The 19,569-nt window shown below is 48.5% G+C and overlaps 1 protein-coding gene across 1 annotated transcript in view; it reads right to left on the reverse strand.

Annotated features, from left to right (window-relative positions):
• The window catches only part of LOC138498440 (zinc finger protein 208-like), a 460,194-nt gene that overhangs the window by 328,051 nt on the left and 112,574 nt on the right, over nucleotides 1-19,569 (reverse strand). Inside the window, exon 5 of the mRNA XM_069622194.1 lies at nucleotides 7,611-7,789. Coding sequence (XP_069478295.1) covers nucleotides 7,611-7,789 — 179 coding nt within the window. The remainder of the gene's footprint in view (nucleotides 1-7,610; nucleotides 7,790-19,569) is intronic.

The following is a 19,569-nucleotide window of genomic DNA, read 5'->3' on the forward strand; positions in this document are numbered from 1 at the left end:
CAGCGGACAACTTCCATAGTTGGGGGCATCTCACAGGCCACGCAGTCAGGCTGCCTACACCAGGTGTTGGCAATCATGCCTGCATGCCCCTCAGTCTGCAGGCACATATACATGCCCAGAACACCTGCAGAAAGGCAGGCCTTGGTCCAGGATTTTCACAGGGTGGCACATTTCCCCAAAGTGCTTGGTGCCATTGATTGCACCGATGTGGCCCTACGTCCACCGAGGGCCACTAGCACATCTATCGCAACCGCAAGCACTGGCATTCCATCAACGTGCAGGTTGTATGCAATGCCAAGGGAATCATCACCTCTGTCTATGCAAACTATCCAGGGTCCACCTATGACAGTTTCATATTCAGAATGTCACCCCTACACCGGGACCTAGAGGTTGGGAGGCATGGCAACACATGGCTCATTGGTGAGTACAAATGCCTGTGCACATGCATGCATGTCACACACAGACAAATACACAAACCCAACTAATGACAAACATTATCACCTCCCTAGGGGACAGTGCCTACCCTTTGAGCACCTACAAGATGACGCCAATACAGAACCCAACCACACCACCCCAGGTAAGATACAACGCAGCCCATATTGCAACCCGGGGCATAGTGGAGCGCACATTCAGAGTGCTCAAGTCACGTTTCCGCTCCCTTGACCACTCTGGCGTGCAGCTACTATATGCGCCCCCAGTAGTGTGCAGGATCATTGTGGCAGCATGTGTGCTGCACAACGTTGCAACCCGGAGGGGCGTACCGGTGGACATGGTGGTGCCCCCACATCCCCAACCACATGCACGGCCACTGCACATGGGAGGGGAAAGGTCACGTGGCGAGGCAGCCTGTACCTAGCTTGTGGCAACATTTTTTACCTAACCCCCCCTCCCCCACGGAGTGCACACAGGCCTGGCACATTCCAGGTGACAATCGATGATGACAAAGGGACAGTCAACTGTCACAACCTTAACACCCTGAGAATGTGTCCTTGGAATTACAGCATTGTGTGCATCCCTAGCCACTTAAACACAATCCCGTGTGACCAAAAGGCACACATGCAAGCTACAGATTCCCCCCTTCATGCAAAACAGCACATCCAAATGCTGGTATGTCACCTAAACCTCCCTTAACCCCATGTCACCCCCCGACACACCATGCCATGTGAACATTTCAATAAAAAAATAAACACACATGACACAACTGTCACAAAGTGCACTGTCACAAATGGAAACAGGCCACAGACAACCTACTCAGAGACGGACTCTGAAGAAAAGAGTGAGCTAAAATATCCAACCTATACTAAAAGGACGTAAATGCATGCCACCAAAGGTGTGAATACCAAAAGTTGGAACCTTTGGTGGCATGCATTTCAGGGAATCCCAAAAAAGAAAAGAAAATGCGGTTGCTGTGGGGGTGTCCACCGCAACACCCCGCTCACTACACAACACAGTAGAGTGAGTGGTGTTTGCAGCCTGGAAACCCCTGCAGCTGGATAAAAAAACAAAGCAAAAAAATGAGCCAGAGGTGCCAGTTCACGATCACGAAAGTCAAAGTGAACTTGTGCAGCAGGGACACAGCATGTCTCAGAAGGCAAGTAGTGTGTGCGTGGGGGGATGTTGGGGTGGTGTTGGGGTGGGGGTTTGGTGTGTGTGTTGTCGGGTGTGTTTGCAGGGCTATTCAATGCATGTTAGCATGGGAAATGCATGAACCTTCAGTGTTGCGTACATTTTCCATGTGAACTACTCCGTTGTGGACACATCTGCAATGGAAACATATTGCCGATCTGGTGACACATCATAAGCAAAACCATCACAGGACTATCAATTTACCAGCATAACATATCATGAACACAGGACCCAACAGTGACAATGTCAGACAGTGACGAAACACAACAGCACAAGTGCCTCAATGTGACATTGCCACCACATGTCCTTGCTGAGATAAAAAAAAAATCCTCCATGGGCTCATGGTCTGCACGGCCCGACCTGAGTGAGAGATTCGTCGACGTCTCCCTGTGTTTGTACATCATGAGATTTGTTTGTTTGTTTACTATTTATTATGCACGCTTTACCCAAGGGTAACAGGGCGCAAAAGCATAGGAAGTCGTACAGCTTGGTGCATAGTAACAAAATTACAGGGTATCAAAGGACCAGTGATTACAATCCAAAATCTAACAGTTAGCAATAAGGTAAATACAAAATATACAGGAACAGTGAAAAATGCAGGTAGGATCAGGTTTGTGAAATCATTTGTCATCCATCTCTATTAGCCTACTGATCAGGTTATGTCTAAATTTGTTGAAGGATTGTTCCATTCTCAGTGTGGTGGGTAACTCATTCCACAGTTGGGCTGCTTTGACTGGAAGCTAGAGCCTCCAATGGTGGAGAGTTTGAAGCGGGGTACCTCTAGGTGATTGGTGTTCGCTCGTCTAGTCAATCTGGTGGCAACTATTCTAGAGAATTTGTCTGCTAGATATTGTGGGGCTTTTTTGTTAAGACCTTTGTGTGTGAGAGAGGCAGTCTTGAGTCTAATTTTTCTTGTAGGTGTATAGCCATTTATGCTTCCTTCTTATCTCATCTCTTGGAGATGTTTAGTGCGGCTCTGAGAGCATTGTTTTGCTTTATCTGTATTTTGTTGATGATAGATTTCTTTGCTCTGATGTAGAGGGTGTTGCAGTAATCTAGTCTGGATAAGACCAATGCTCTGGCTAAGGTCATGCAACTGTTGGGGGAAAGGAATGGTTTGCTTGCTCTAATTAGTTTGTATGTATATGCTGTAGTAGAGGCTAGGTAGTTTGCCTGTTTAGTACACTATGAAGTGGAGTCTAAGTAGAAACCTAATGATTTTACTTCCTTGGCGACTTGAATAAGGTTGTCATCAATCATGAATGATGAATAATTTTCTCCTAGTTTGTTAAGAAGGGGTGTAGTACCCAGGATGAGCAACTCTGTTTTGTCATCGTTCAGACAGAGGCCATGGTTGGCCATCCATGCCTGAACAATGCTGTAGATTCTGTTCACCATTGCTAAATCCCTGTTGTAGTCCCTCGTGAGAGTGAGAAGAATCCGGGTATCGTCTGCATAATTCGTGTAGGTGATACCCAGATGGTCCAAATCATCGAACAGGGGCTTGGTGAAGATATTATATAGTGTTGGTGAAACACAAGAGCCCTGGGTGATGGGGATAGGGTCCGCAGCTGCAGACAGTGAAAAAACTCTCATAGTCCGGTCACTGAGGAATGATTGTATCCAGGCTATTGCCTATCTAGAGAAGTAGGCAGTTGAGCCATAGTGGTTGCATAAGACCTTGTGATCTACTAGGTCAAATGCTGCCAATAAGTCTAGTAGGAGAAGTAGTGCAGGTTTTCCGTTGTCTCTTAATTGATCTATTCAGGTTTTAAGATCAATAAGTGCAGTTTCGGTACCATGTAATGGTCTGAAACCTGATTGTCGTGAGCCTAATAGTTGGTTATTTTCAAGGAAGTTCTGTATTTGGATATATGACACCTTGTCTAGGATCTTCAGCAAGAATAGTACAGTTGTAATCGGTCTATAATTAGTAGGTATAGCCGTGTCCAGGTTTTGCTTTTTCCTTAAGATTGCTAGGAATGGTGCCGGTTGTGAAGGAGGCATTAATTAGTTTAGTGATAAAAGGTGCAAGCTCTCTAGCGGCGTCTTTGATCAATTGAGCAGGGCAAAGGTCCCCTTTACAGTTAGAAGGTTTGAGTCCAAGGATGACTTTCTCAATCTCTATCGTAGAGACTTTGATAAAGTGAAATTGACTAATTGGATTCAATTTTCTAGGTGCTGTGGTGTTGGGGAGTTTAGTGTTAGTGAGTGATGTTTTCTTTAGTTCTATTTTCTTTTGGAGTTTTAGGACTCTGTTGGCTAGCACGTGCCGGATATCCGAGCGCCATGTTTTATCTTTGACACAGTTATCTTGGGCTGTTATAGGGTTTTCAAGTTCCTTTAATATGGAGAATAGCTCTTTCATGCTGGAGTTTGCTTGTGTGATTCTATTGTTATAGGTCTCTCGTTTGGCCGAAAGAATCTCTTTCTTATAGTGAGATGAAATGTTAATTAATTTCCGTTTGTTTTCAGGAGTAGAGTGTAGTTTCCATGTATTTTCACATTTTCTTTTTTGTAGTCTAATATTTTTTAGATGGGGGTGAACCAGTTGTTGAGATGACTTTTAGGTTTACTATCTCTCAATTTTAGAGGGACTATGCTAATAAGAGTGTTATTCATAACCTTGTTATATTCTTCAACTAAGAGGCAGGGATCCAGGTTGTCAGGTAGTACATTGAGGGTAGGCAAAATACCGGGGAGAAGTTTGTGAATTGTCATGTTCTTTTTATTTCTGGTAAGTGTAGGTGGGGCAAGATGTTGCTGCGAAGTGGGAGTTTTAGAGGCTAATGTGAAGGTTATTAGGAATTGGTCTGTCCAAATTTGGGGTGAAATAATAGGGGTGGAAATATTACAGTTATGATCAGTCACCCAATCTAGAATTCTCCCTTTGTTGTGAGTTGGCTCATTCACTCTTTGGGTGAAGCCTAATTCTGTCAGAATGGTAGAGGCTGCAGTAGCTTGTAGGTCGTTGGTGTCGCTGAATCCTATATTGAGATCACCAAGCAGAAGTATTTGGGATGAACCTTTAAGGTTTTCTGATAGAATGGTGGTACTTAATAGGACCCACGGGTCTATATATGAGGTGGATGTTAGGCGTTTGGGAATTGGCGGTGGGAATTTTGATTGACATAATTTTGCATGAATCAACATCAGGTGACGGGGCTATTCTCATGCTGAGCTTCTTTTTAGCGATAATGGCTAGGCCACCGCCTCGGGCTTCACATCTATCCACTCTGAGGATGGCATAGTCGTTTGGGACGGCTAGGGATAGTGCTGGTCCTGATGCTTCGTGGAGCCAGGATTCTGTGATGGCTAGGAAGTCGTAATCTTCAGCCAAAATGACTTCTGATATTTCTATGGCATGGGCGACTAGCAATCTAGCATTTATTAGAGCTCCTTTAAGTGTAGTAATAGGCTTAACTGGGATAGGTGGGGTAGTGCTTAGTGGATTGGCTGGTCGGCAAAGAGTTCTACTTCTTTTTACCTGTGGATATCTTTGGCTATTACCGTTATGATGATTGCATTTAAGTGGCGGTCCATAGACGATTTTAGGTTGGACGGTGTTAGTCTCATATCTGATCAGTGGATCAAATATTCTGGGTAGACGTGCCCGTAGTCTAGCGTTTCTAGCTATTGTGTTGCAAGGTGTAGACTGGTAAGGTGGATTATGCTGGTGGATGGCTGAATTAGGCGGTAGTATGTGGCTATTGGTGGTGTCTGTTATGCCGCATAGTGGAGACATTGTGTAGACTAGCACTAGTGTAAGTAAAGTGCACAGGTGAAGTAGCTTAGCTGGTACCAGGTACATGGTGTATAGGTATGGCGTACAGTGGAAGGTGTTGAGTCTGGGTGAGTTAGGTCAAATGGGATGGCAGGCCACAGAGTGAATTGATCGCAAATTCAGACTGAGTAATAAGTAATTGATTAGGTTTAGGCTGAGGTCACACCTAGATTCGAAAGTCCAATCATGCAGCAAAATCACAATTAAAGTCTACTCATAGATATTGCAGTTACATGGCAGTGACACAAACAAATTATTTAGGCTAAATGTTGTAGGCACACATAGATTTGAGAGTCCTAAGAGGCAACAGGATCCACTTTAGGTAATTGCTTAGGTTTAGGCTGGCGGTGCACCTAGATTCGGGAGTCCAGGATGTGGCAAAAACCACAACTAATGCCCTGAAGAGTTACCTATACCTAGACTGTAGACTGTGAACCATTTAGGTGCTTAACAGTGTGGCAGTTGGGCATACCTAGGTTCGCAGTTCCAGAAATACACACAGGGTCACAATTAAAGATTAGACATAGTGATCAGTAGGTAGCCGGGCTCTATGTTCAGAGGATAAAATATGCATGCAGAAACAGATAGTACGATATAATGGCTATGAGCTCAAACAATGTGGAGGCCTAAATAGACTGTCAAAGGTTAGCGTATTTGGCGGAATTGAGTTACCCTGAGCACTTTCCGTGGGGGACACATATTGGGTACTGTATTGGGTCATTAGGCAGAGATAAACAATAGTTTGGGCATGCTACAAACGTATATATATATACATATGCAAATGGGGAATACGAGCTAGCGGAAGATAATTGTACACGAATATTAAATGGGCACTCCAGGTCTGTACTAGTACAAAATGCAGTGCAATAATGGCAACGTAGCTATAAAGCTGCCCTTGAGCTGAAGGCAAAATATATGGACTTGGGTCGCTACGCGACTACGTAACATTGAAGATGTGTACACTTAGAAATGTTCAGAAGTTCAGTTAAAGCGTAAGCACGCATATAGTGTGAGGTGATATGTCAGTCTTTAGCTGGTTATCTATAGAAGCTGATATTTTAGAACAAGTTACCTCTGGTTGAGGACTGGCAGAGGGTCTGGCCCTGGGCTCTGGTCCGCTCTGGACAGGCTCAAGACAGGCACCTTTAACGCAGTACCTTATCGAAGGTGCCGGCTTCTGCCTGCCGATCAGCTGGTGGGCAGGTTATCGGCACAGGCAGCCGATCAGCAGTTCTGGGTGAGAGAAGTGCCTTGGCTCACGGAATGCATGCCGCCATCATGGAATGGCGGCGGCCAAATGATCAAAGGCGGCAAAGATCAAAATGTGACATATAAAGCAGGTTTCATGCGTGTGGGTCCTGACCATGCATAGCCCCAACAAGCCCCTCCACGGCAGCAAGCATGCAGCCCTGGTAAGCCTGGTTCTGCAGGAATATGGCACGGAGGTCCCCATGCAGCACCTCACGTGAAACACAGAGTTTCTCCTGCAAGGACTCGCGTGAAGCACAGAGTTCTGCCTGCAAGCCCTCACATGGCAGACTGACCTCCTCCCGGCTTGCATGGAGTTCAGCCGAGATGGTGCGTTCCAGCTGCTCCATCCTCTGTTCTGCCCTTGTCCCCTGGCGCATCATGAGTGCAGCCAGAGTAGATCTGAGGGAGGTGTTATCTTCCCTCAGGGTTTCCCTGTGGGCCTCTGCCTCTGCAGCAATAGCTGAGCGCAGAGCCACTAGTTCAGCCCGGCGGGCCCTGTTGGAGGCCGCCGTGCCCAGCCTGAGTGAGCGGCACGTGGACTGCGTTGCCTGCTGCAGGAGCTCCACCTGCCTATCAGGGGGGAGAATGGAATCGGCCACACGTTCCATGCCTTGAGCCAACATCTCAATTGCTCACCCCTGTTGCTGTGCAATGGCATACATGGCATTCTCCCACCCAGTGTTCCCCAGTGGCGCACGGCCACCGCGTTGCTGGATACCACACCTGTTGGGTCCAAAGAGACGTGGTCCTTGCTGTGCTGGCACTGCCTGTGGCTGCAGGACTGCCTTCCTCCGTTGATCTGCTGCCCCAGGAAAAGGAGCAATTGGTGTGGAGCGTGACCCTGCACCCGTAACCACCACAGGCGGACATTCCAACACTGACTTGCCCCTTTAGGGGTCTACCCCCACTGTGTGGCGGACAGAACAGCATCCACTGCAGGATCACTCACCGTCGATGGCATGGATTGATCCTCAGAGTAGTACCCAGAGGCAGAACTGGACACAATGGCCTGGAACACTGATGGATGTTCGCGACCTACCACACCACGACCTCCACTGGTGCATGGCTGTTGACCTGAATGCCTGTCTGCCATTTCCTCCTCCTCCTCTGCTTCCAGTGCCTCATCACCTGTAACAAAATAAAAAAAACACATGAGCACACATGTCAGCAGCACATACCACACACATAGACATCACAATATTGACAACCAACACATGAAGCAGCCATGTCACACACGGCACAAACGACCCTGAAAGCAGACATGGATGCATGTCAAATGTGAAGCCCATACATGTACTGCATGTTGCATATCACCTGCATCACACACAACCTTCTGGCAGGCATAATTCCTAGATGAAAATGACAGATGGCAACAAAGAGATGACACGTAGCATAGCCATGGCAGAATTCCCAAATAGTCAGAGCAGTAAGTTAAATAGAACTGTCCATGACACATGTAATATGCATGTCAACATGCACTACAAGAAAATAAATATTTTAAAAAGTACACGTGTCACAGGATGCAACAACACAAGTGCATTGAAATACAGTGAAGGGAGGCACATGGATACATACATGCCAGGTCACATTGACATCACACAAGTGAATAGGCATGTTGAAGGGTGAAACATGGCTCAGAAGTGCGTGGTTGCAGTGCAGTACATGTGTACGGCCTCAACTATCAACATAAACAAAAACGTTGTGATGTCAATGTCGTGTCATTATGGCAGTGTAAGGGCAAGTGCAGTCATCATGTGCAAAGTGTTGGCACTGGGTTGTAGGGATACAGTGAACCCCCCCGTCCCCCTCCGGGGAATGGCAGAGAGACAGTGAATGGCTCTGAATGGCTGACCAGAGTACTGTGTAGTTGAAGACAGTGTTGGCAGGTGTCAATTGCATCATCTCAGTCAACTGAGACTACAGCAGATGAGAGGGGAACAGAAAGCAGGACGCATGAGGAACCATAAGAAGTACACTCATACATGCAGAAGCCACAACATCAGTTGCTTAGAGGCAGGGGGCTGTAACAGAGGGAGGCCTGTGCTCAACACAGACAAGGACACCCTAAACATGTGCGTGATGAGGAAGTGAGCCTGAGTGAACATGAATTGGATGACCGAATACCGTGAGACGGATGAAATACCGAAGATATAGTACAATGAGTAGCTTGCCACAGACCCATAGGGGCTTGCAGGGAATGCACATGGTCCATGAATGAACACTCATGTACACTGTGAGTCTGTGCCATCTGCACAATCCATGTGAGACACCCTGCATTAAGGACAAAGGATGTACCCCACAGTACAGGCTTAGCAGGGTTGCTGAGGGAAGTGTGCATGTACACAGGAATGGGGAACAGGCCATTGCAGTAGTCCACCACGCAAATCACCAGTACCATGGAAACAGTGAGCTGCAGGGTGGTGGAAAGGCAAGGAAGCATGCCCGTGAGGAGGAGCAGCTTGCAGGGTGACCTCACATAGCCGTCAGTCATGTGACGACATAGAGTGTAGAGTGGAACAACACCACAGGCTATATGCAAACATGTCAGTGAGCTTGAACATGGACAGGAGAGGCTGCCGAGTGACTTACATGTAAGTAGGGTGCATGTGTGGTGATGAAGACTGCCCCATTTGCAGCACATGGCCTGCATGCAGACTGCATCACTACAAGCACGCATCAGTCAAGCATTGCATGTTTCACACATGGCATTTATGAATACATAGCCTGAAATGGCAGTCAATCACAACACATCAAACAAGCAAAACACACATGGGCTGGTCACACACGCATCAACACTCATTGGACGTTGCATCATAATCCGGCATCTCTCCCACTCACTGGGTTAGTCCCTCATCAATGAACTCTGCAGCGATTTCCTTGTGCGTAGTGAGTTCATCCTCCTCTGATGGTGGCCCACTGCCAGTCACCAGAGTCAAGGCATAATTAGAGGCCTGCTTTTGTTTTGCACAACGTCAGAGGTCAGTCCAACGCTGTAGCAATCATGAGCTGTGCGCATGGGTGTAATTTTAGGGGGGATGGGGGTGTTTGTCACCCCCAACTTTCATGGCACACCATTTTGTCCCCATTCATTTGGATGGGGCACCTTTCTTCAGATGTCCTGTCCCCCACAACATTTTCAGCAATGTTACTCCACTGGCTGTGCGCCGCTCAAATCCCATAGCACTGACACTTTCCGCAATGCACTGCCAGTGGACCTGACGCTGGGCAGGCGTAGTTTTGCAACCTGGGCCCACCAGCACATTGCGGTCGTGTGCCGACACGTAGCCCACAAGGAAGCCCAGTGCCTCTTTATTGAAAGACTTCTTCCTTGACGTGCCGGAGGCCGGAGCCGTGTCTGGGGTCCCAACCTCTTGCGCAGAAACACACTTCCTCCACTTGGTGGGTTGTGCGGACCCTGAGAGGCTAATGCCGCCCTGGTCACTAGGGGCAGTGGCGCTGGTGGACTGGCCAATGGCAGTAGTCAATGGCATGAGGACGGAAGGCCTGAATTGAGTCATTGGTTGCTAGGTGCTGTTGCCAGGACCCAGCGGCACTACTGCCTCAGTGCCAAGGGCTGTGACCGACACAGTCCTGGCTGGCAGACTCACAGCCGGGGTGGTGTTGGCTGCATCTGCCCATGCAGCTCCCACCACCTGGCTGCTCGGGGCAGCAGATGTCACCACTACCCCAGTTACATGTGCCTTTCGTCACAGCAACCTTAGACACACCCTGCTTGGCCTTCCTGAACTGAAAATCTGCCTGGGAGTCCTCCTGTGCCAAGGCAGCCAGCGCTGGCTGACCTCGAGCATGGGTGCTGGTAGCCGCAGCTGCATCTGCAGCTTCCACTACCTGGTGGCCCGTGCCAGCAGATGGCACTGGCTGTGGGGTCAGAGGTGCACCGGGATGTCGGTAGCAGCAGCATCTCCCTGAGTCCCAGCATGTGGCTGGATATCCTGCCCCCTCCACATCCACCTTGGCCTTCCTGGCCACCCCGGCCACGTGCCTCACCACGCCCAGCCCTGGGAGGTCACCCAGCTTTGCCACCCTTACCTTTTGGTGGCCTCCCAACCATGGCACAGATGGACTATTGCCAATGGGAGGTGCACACAACAATTGTCCTGGGCAATTGGGGTGAGGGGGGCAGGGTACGTGATGGTAGACACACCCCTGTGCTCCAGCAAGGCTGTCTGTGACCCCTGGTGGAAAAAGACGGATCATGCAAGACTCAGGCCCCCCCAAAAAATAAAACAAACTTGCACACAACCCCCGGTAGCCCACGTGTGTGGAATAAACCCCCCGAAGTATGCCGTGGCACCCAGGGACACAAATAATGCATACGCGTGAAACACGCAGGCTACTCAGACCTCGAAAATGGGGTAGGTGACACATAGGGGGAACCACAGTGGGGAAAAAAAGCGTGCGCGACTCACCGTCTGCCTTGCGTGAAAAAAAAACACGCACGTGTGCGCATATTTATTTTATTTATTTATTACATTTGTATCACGGCGAAAGATACAGGAGAGTGAAACTCATTATTATACAATGTTGCAGTTACAATACAAATAATACATTTTTCTTTATACATAGGTTACAAGATATCATGTAGTCATATACCAGATTCCAATTGGTCAGTTAGCCCTTCCCATTTTGTTTCAGCCTTATTTGCAGTACTGCGGCTGCCCTAAGCAGTGTAGTTGGTCATGGGAGGGTAGGGCTTGAGCGGTTAATATTTATTGAATAACCAGGTTTTCAATGCTTTTTTGAATTTTCGTAAGGAATCCTCGTTTTTGATACTCAGAGGTAGTGCGTTCCAGTGCGAAGGGGCTAGAACTTTGAAACTACTTCCTCCTGCTCTGCTGTATTTGTATTGAGGAACTTCTAAGAGGGCCAGATTATTAGATCTCAGCGACCTACATGACATTTATTTTTAAATGGAGTTGTTGAGGTAGCTGGGCGCTTTGTTGGTGGTACATTTGTAGACGATACTAAGGGTTTTGAATATGATCCTTGCTTCAATTGGCAGCCAGTGGTTTTCTCTTCTAGTGCTGGATATATGTTCAGATTTCTTTATCCCTAAAGCCGCTCTGAGGGCTTTATTCTGCAGTAGTTGGATTTTGTTTAAATTGGTTTTGGAAGTTCCTAGGAAGAGGACGTTACAGTAATCTAGTTTTGTTAGGATTAGGGCTCTAGCCAGGGTGATGCAATTTACAGGGGTGAGAAATTGGCGACTGAGTGCAATAAGTTTTGCTGTGTGGGCTATGGACGAGGAAAGGGCTGCTATTTGTTTATGCATGGAGAGGTTGGCGTCAATGTAGACACCTAACGTTTTGACTTGTTTAAGTACTGGGATCCGGGTACCGTCGATATTAATGTGAGAGTAGTCTGGGTGGAGGGTGCTTATTCTTTTTTGGGAGCCCACAATGAGGACCTCCGTTTTCTCATCATTTAGGCAGAGACTGTTCAGGGCCATCCAGTTTTGGATTATGGAGTAAACTTTATTAATGGTGAGGGTGTCTTGGGTGTAGTCACCTGTAATAGGGATGAGGATCTGTGTGTCATCTGCGAAGTTGGTGTAAATGACACCCATATCGTCTAAGGCAGTTGCATAGGCAACTCCCCCGCCAAAACAAGAAGTACGAACTCTAACCGTAGTGAAGATATCGCGTGTGAACCCACAAGAACAAGAAAACATGCATCCATCTCCACGAAAAGCACGTACAGCGAACTGCTGTCACTTGCAGACCTTTAACCCGTGCCGAAGGCAACGCCTGCGCGCATCACGTCGCTTACGCACTAAGGGCCTTTCCTCGAATTTCACTCTAACGTGCTGTTTTTTTCACGTGCAGTCACTCTGCATCAAGCTGGCCATGTGACTACACACAGAAGACCACGCTCCTGCCCAGGATGCCATTTACCTGCCCCTCCTACAAGCCATCTGCTGTTGCCAGCCAGCCTGCTGCCAACGTGCCCTGCAATTTGGTGCCTGCACAGAAGACATTGCCAGAGGTCCTGTTGCTGAAACCACCTCTGCTGGAACAGAAGATTCACAACTGCTGTACCATCTCTCCACAGTCCAGCCCCAGGACCCAGTTGCCCACACACACCTGCCTCGGGGGTTGCCATGTCAGGTGAAGCAACATCTAGGGCTAGTTGCAACCCCCAGACAGAGAGGCAGAGGGCTTCCAGCTTCACTGACAATAAAGTTGGCATCCTGGTGGAGCAAGTCCTGGGGCATTATGATGCCCTCTTCTCGACATTGTGCCTCGACAAGGTAGGACGGAGGTGGATCTGGTCGGACATCGTGGATGCCATCAACGCGGAAGGGGTGGCATCCCGCAACTTCCAACTGGTGCGGAAGCGCTGGGAGGACTTCAGGTCCAGGACCCTTAGGGCTCTAGCCAGGGTGATGCAATTTACAGGGGTGAGAAATTGGCGACTGAGTGCAATAAGTCAGCAAGGCCCAGTTAGCAACATCCAGATGAGGGTCGTGCAAGGCCCAGTTTAGCAACATCCAGATGAGGATCGTGGAGCGCACATGCCCAGCGCTTCACCACGTCCTCGAGTTGCAGACCCCTCTGGAGTCCAATGGTAAGTGTCTTCTCCAAGCAACGAGTTGGGGGGAGATCTCTCTCCGCAGCCTTCCTGCCTCCCTGAAACTTGAGGAGAACCATCTCCGGTTCCGGAAGCACCTCAAAACCTTCCTCTTTGCTTCTGCTTTCTCTCCCCCTCTCCCCTGCTAAATCACTGAAACTGTACTGAATTAGCAACTGGGCCACTCGCCTATCTCGGCCCTTGGCCCAGCCACTCTCCCCTGCATTGCCTCCCTGGCAACCCCTGCACTACGGGACTGTCTCTGTATCCCTACAGCCCCCCTTCCCAGCACTTGTCTGCACTTATCCTGCACTTGCCACCAGCTGGCCCGTATTATTTATGTTGTATTTTACTAATCACTTTGTACTGCACTTTCCCCTCTCCCTTTCCCCCTTGCACTTTTCCCGTCCCCCCTACCCATGCACTTGTGTGATCTGAATGACACTTGGCCTAGTAGGATCGTTTGTCTGTCTCCCCATGTTCCCCCCTCCCTGCCTCGTCGTGCCTTGAAACACTTGTGTATAGGCGCGTTACAAATGCCATATCACATCATATCATATCATATCATATGTGTTCTTGTCCAGCCTAGTGCATGTTGAGGTGTGGCAGGAGTGGCCACCTCAGCCGTATGTCTGGCATGCCCCATGTATGGATGTCTGTGTGCAGGGACATGATGGTGCTGCATGTGAGTCCAGTCAAGCGTGTTCCACATCAATGGTGTCTGTGTTGCAATACATGATGTGCACCAGCATGTGACGACGCACACATGTTTGCATGCCTGTGTCTGTACTCGGCCATGTTTGGGGTGTGAGACATGGGTGCTTATGTCACCTTCATGGACGTGCACAGTGTACATTTGCATGTGTCTGAGGGGTGAATGTGTGACTGGAAATGCTATGGATGCATGACATATGGCCATTTCAATGCCTGATTGACTGATGCGGCACAGTTATCAATGTGTGCTCTGTGACAGGGTTAGACACGGCCAGATGCATGACTGTCCGGTGGAGTGTGTGCATGTGATCAGCATGCTCCATGATGCATGTGACATTCAGCCCCCCTTCTAATGTTCCAACAGTGCCTTGGACATGGATGCAAATGTCTATTGCACGTGCCATGCTTGTTTGTGCATGTGTGTTGCTTGCACTGACCCGTGTGTTGTGGAGGGTGATGATGGTTATGACGTTTGACAGTGCCACTTATGTGCAATTGCTTTGTGTCTAGAAGACTATTGTTCCGTACCCTGATGCTTGTGTTCAATGTCTCCCTATCTACAGCGGTGATTGAGGAAGAGGGCGGAGACAGTGCTGTGGAGCAAAGCGGCAGGGATGCCTCCACCAGGCAGAGATGCAAGGCCCAGTCACCCTCCCAGGTTATATCATCTTCTGGGAGCGAGGGCACTGGTGCCGCGTCTGAAGCCGCAGCTGCCGAGGGGATGCTCAAGAGGGCCAGGTTGTAAGTGGGCTCCTCGGCAGCGGAAGGAGCAGGTGGGCCATGGTGGTTGAGGAGGAGGAGGCTGCATCAGACCCGCACATGGGGCCTGGGGGGGTGATGCCACCAGTGTAAGAGGTGCAGTCCAGGGGCAGGAGGCAGCGCAGGTCGCCACAAAGGGGCCTGTGCCTAATCAGGTCCCTGAAACTGAGACTGCATCACTGTGTACCGGCATAGATGCCTCAGTGCAGGTCCGTCCGCAGGCAGAGGAGGAGTCCATGGCAACTGACATTCCTCTACCTGTGGACAAGACAATCCGTGACAGGGTTGAGCCCATCCTAGTCAGTGTTACGATGCGCACATGCGTCATTCGTGATGATGTGCGTGCTTCCTGGCAGGACCATGCACGTCATCACGAACAGGTGTGTGCCAACCTGAACTGGCTAGGACGGCTCATTGTCACAGGTTTCCTCCACGTGCTGGGTGCTCTTGCGACCCCCTCCTCGTCTTCACCCACTATGCGCCAGTTGTCCTCCATGCCGTCTTCCGGCCCAGATGCCACGAGGGCCCCCTGTGGACCTGCCCCAGCCACCAAGGCCAGGCTGGTGGAGATCCCATCCCTGCCACAGTTGGGAGTCGGAGATTCAGCCGAGTTGGTCACCCCAGCAACAGGACCCCTGGCACTGGAGGTTGTGCAGGCACCTTCGAGCAGGGCATGTGCACGACAGCTCCAGGTGTTCGCATCTTCCCGGAGGCAGTCGTGGTGGCACAGGCAGATGGCATCAAGGCAGCAGCAGGCTCAGCGTAGGAGGCGTCAATACTCGGGGCCAACTACATCACGGGGGCAGGCATCGGCCAAAGGGCAGGAGGACCCTGGACAAAGTGTGTCTTCCGAGTGGCAGCAGATGGGCCAGCAAATAGGTGCAGAGAGGCGGGCATAGAGGGCACGGCTCACCATGGTCAGGGCGGAGAACTCCATGCGGCGGTCAGAGAGGCGGGCGGAGTTCCTCAAGGAGACTGGCAGGGAGTTGGTGGAGGGCATGGCAGCGTCCCTGTGAGCCCTCGAGGATAGAGCACAGTCCCGCCTCTGGGCTATAGACACGGAGTTCGATGATGCCCTTGCCAAAACTCCTGGTAACTAGCCAGTCGCCATTGTAAATAGTTCTTTAGTGTTAGGTTTCCATTCTTTTTCTTTGGAGTACATGGACATTGCTCCACTTTCTGTATATAGTTTGTTTTTTGTGGTGTTTTTTCGTGGATTATTCTGACTTTTGGGATCATGGACTCTTCATCCTTTCATTGTATATAGTTGGGCTTTGTTTGATTTTTTGATTTTTTTGTTCTCATGGAGTAATGGTGTACTCCGGAGACCCCCGGCCGACCCATGGAGCCGAGGTTTGCTCCGAAGTACTTTAAGATGAGATAGCTGCACCTTTGAGATGGATGGGGGTGCAGATTTATTACTCCAACACCAATCAATAAGGACAACCCAATGGTTTGGCAAAGGGAGTCCGTTTAATGACAAGTACAAAAAACGGGGAGTCATGGAAATCAGCAGTGATGCGATAGTCCGTCTCGCTTCAACTCCAATGAACTTCATAGAAAACAAAACTTTTATACTCAAAACACGTCATAATCAACGTGTAACACTCAAGAGTTTAACATGCAATTCTATTGGTTAAGAAAAGGTAATTTTAATATAGGTACTATATCTGGATATGGTAACGTAGTGAGGGGATTGGGTAAACACTGTCAGGTGGGCGTCTAAGCCCTCCCTTCTAACATGACTACTGTAGACGTCACTAAAAATATGACATCCCATTGGTTCTACTAACTATAGGACCCTAGATTATTTGGTCCATTGTGATTGGGTTGGCGTCAACCCCATGTATAAATTTCCACTTTGCTTAGCAGCACGCAGAACGGTCAGCCAGGTGCAGGGTGCCCCTCAGTTACCCGGCCTTCCGCCAATTAAGGTTACAATCAATCATCGCTTCAGCAACTATGTGTCAATTATTTTAAAGTGGTTGGTCTCGAAACTTCATCTTCTGTCTGGGTGGATGCCAATCGTAGGTGTGAACCCATGCTCCTTCTCGTTCTGTGGTAAAGTGCTACCCTTACCGTGAATCTGTCAAGTTTCTGTCAATTTGTGCATTTAATTCATATTTACCTTGCCATCTGCCTACGCCTCCTTATCTTGACCTTTCAAAGACAGGATATTCTGTTCTTACTTTCAATTATATGTAGCTACTGTTCGTTCCTTCTATTGGTATGACCTTGGCTCTCCTGGCACGAGTTGCATCTGCTGAGTTTCGAATCAGCCGTCTCTTCTCGTTTAGCTAGAATATGAATCTTGTCTTGTTTGGTCTCTAGTAACCTGAGTTGATTCTGCTTTTAGTGCAAAGTGGAATCACACTTATAATACTGTGCTTCGTTTTGAGGTAGATTATGTATGATGGGGCATGCCACGCTATTCTTCTACTTAGCATAGCAAGCCGTACTGTTTTCTTAGCTTTCTTGCGGTTCCAAGCATATGTACAGGCGTTAGCTGGTGGAATATCTTCATCCTGCTTACAGCTTAAGCTTCCTTGTATTTCAACATCGTGCTCTTCTTCTAGGTTCACGATATCCTTATTCATGGCGTTTCATCTCTTTGTGTCATATTGCGTCGTCATATCTTCTATCTGCGAGTCCATCCGAGTCCTTGTGACGTCACCATTCGTCTTACATTAAGGCCTTTTTGGTTTCTTCCGGGACGGTACTTAGGAAATCTTCATTTCGTCTCATTTGCTGGTAGGGTTTTTTCAATGGATACCTTACTGTCCATGCTTTTTCTGGGTATTGATACTTCAATAGGTGTTGCTCTTCTGATAGGTACTGGGTAGAGCCCTACTGCAGCCCTCTGCTGGTTTATTTGCTCATCATACGTCACATATTTTGGTGTGAACGTTCCTGGTACTTCAAAACGGGCGACTGGAGTGCATGCTTTATTTGGGACCTCCTCTACACTCCCACCTCTGGGAGATTCATCAACCACTTTCACTTCCTCCTTTGGACTCATCTTACTTGGTTCCTCTGTATTCATCATCGGCTGGGTTCATTCTTTCTTCATCTTCTGGGTCTGTACATGATGGTTTGAAGAAGTGTCTCTGTGGAGTCCATGGGCCTCATTCCGAGGTTGGTGGTAGTCATGGCGCTATTTGCACCATGACTGCCACCAATAACGGGTCCGGCACCGGTCTAGTTCAATGGGGACTTACCGGTGTAGTCCGACCTTTGCGGGACCGGTAAGTCCCCATTGAAAATGCCATTCCCCCATTCCCAATTTGAGCCCCTATAGGGCTCAATGGGAATGGGGAGGGCGCAAATAACGGGCTCGCGTATGTCAAGCCCGTTATTTGCGCCCTGGTCCCTTAACAGGTCCCATCCATAATGCCAGGTCACACCTGGTGTTAAAGGAGGGACCCGCTAAGGGACATCGTAGTAGGGTGGTAAGGGATTACCGTCACCGGTCTCCTTACCGGTGCCCGGTATCCCTTACCACCATACTCATAATGAGGCCCCATATCTTTATTACTCCTTTTATGTTTCCTGCTGTCCTTACATGTTCATCTTTATTGCATGTCATTAGTTGACATTGTCCATTTGGGCTACAGTAAATGCATCTTCCGACATAATTTCTGCGTTTCCTGGGATAAAGAAACTTTGTTCCCTCAGGTGCATGCCTGCTGGCCTTCACAAAGTCTTCCATTTCTTCATCAGTCAGGTCTTTGGGCTTCCATCCTGGCTTGACATCAGTCATGATCTTTATCCCTATGGCTTTCTTCACAGTCTTCTGGCACTGAGAGATTATTATCTTGATAGCACAAAATCCTAATAATATCATCACTAGCAGGGCTCCCAGGAACTTGAATATGTCTGCCATCCATTGTGGGACCCATGAGAATAGTGATCCAAACCAGCTATCATCATCAACTTCGTCAGTCGCGTCGATCATCTGGTTCTGTAGCTTCGTCAACATACCTATGGCTTCTGTTAAAGTTCAATTTTCCTCGTCGTGAGATGGTACAAATGTGCAACATGGTTCTCCAATTTTTGCACAAACTCCTCCATCCATGGCTGTGATCATATCAAGGACATATCTGTTCTGGAGAGTCATCAGTCGGATGGCTCTTAACTCTTCCTTAATCGCATTGAATCCTTTTATAGTCGTGTTGATCGTCTGCAGTAACTCCCATCTGGTTATCTGCAATCATTTAGTATTTACTCCAACTTGGATTCCTGGCATAAAAATCGTTGTGAACACTGATGAGGTGAGGCTGAACAGCCTGTGTTCATATGGGATTGCATGAAATGCTTCTTCTGATTTAGCAGAGAAATAATGTTCTCTCTTCATTCACGTCAGCAGTTCCACAGATCTCTTCTTTCTCAGGTGAGCATCTGCTTTCGGGAAACTGTCAATATTCAGGTCACTTTTCAGGATCACTAATGCTGGAACGTGGACGTTCACTACTGTGCATATGCCTCCCCAGTCTCTCAGCAGTCTGATGTATGCTTTGGATCCACAAGCCCAATAGTGATCCATAATTACTGCAGTTCCATGCACCACTCCTGGAGCGTCAAAACCTCGTCCAAAGTTCTGATATTCTCCCATTTTTCTTGTGCCATTATTCCTGAAGCAGAATTTTGGGCTTTCCAGTGGCACAATCTGCAACGGTCCGTCCTCCTCTGCCTTCGACCCATGTCAGCAGTTTTGCAAGTTTTGGCCATAATGGCTTGCAGCCATTCTGCACGATGTTGACAGTTTCTTTGTAGAATCCAGTGATCACCCATGCTCTGCAAATCACCACTCCATTCTCCCATCCATCAGATGAGAGCACTGTTCC

Source organism: Ambystoma mexicanum, chromosome 5q (assembly GCF_040938575.1).
Source record: "Ambystoma mexicanum isolate Mex_15411 chromosome 5q, UKY_AmexF1_1, whole genome shotgun sequence".
NCBI lineage: Eukaryota > Metazoa > Chordata > Amphibia > Caudata > Ambystomatidae > Ambystoma > Ambystoma mexicanum.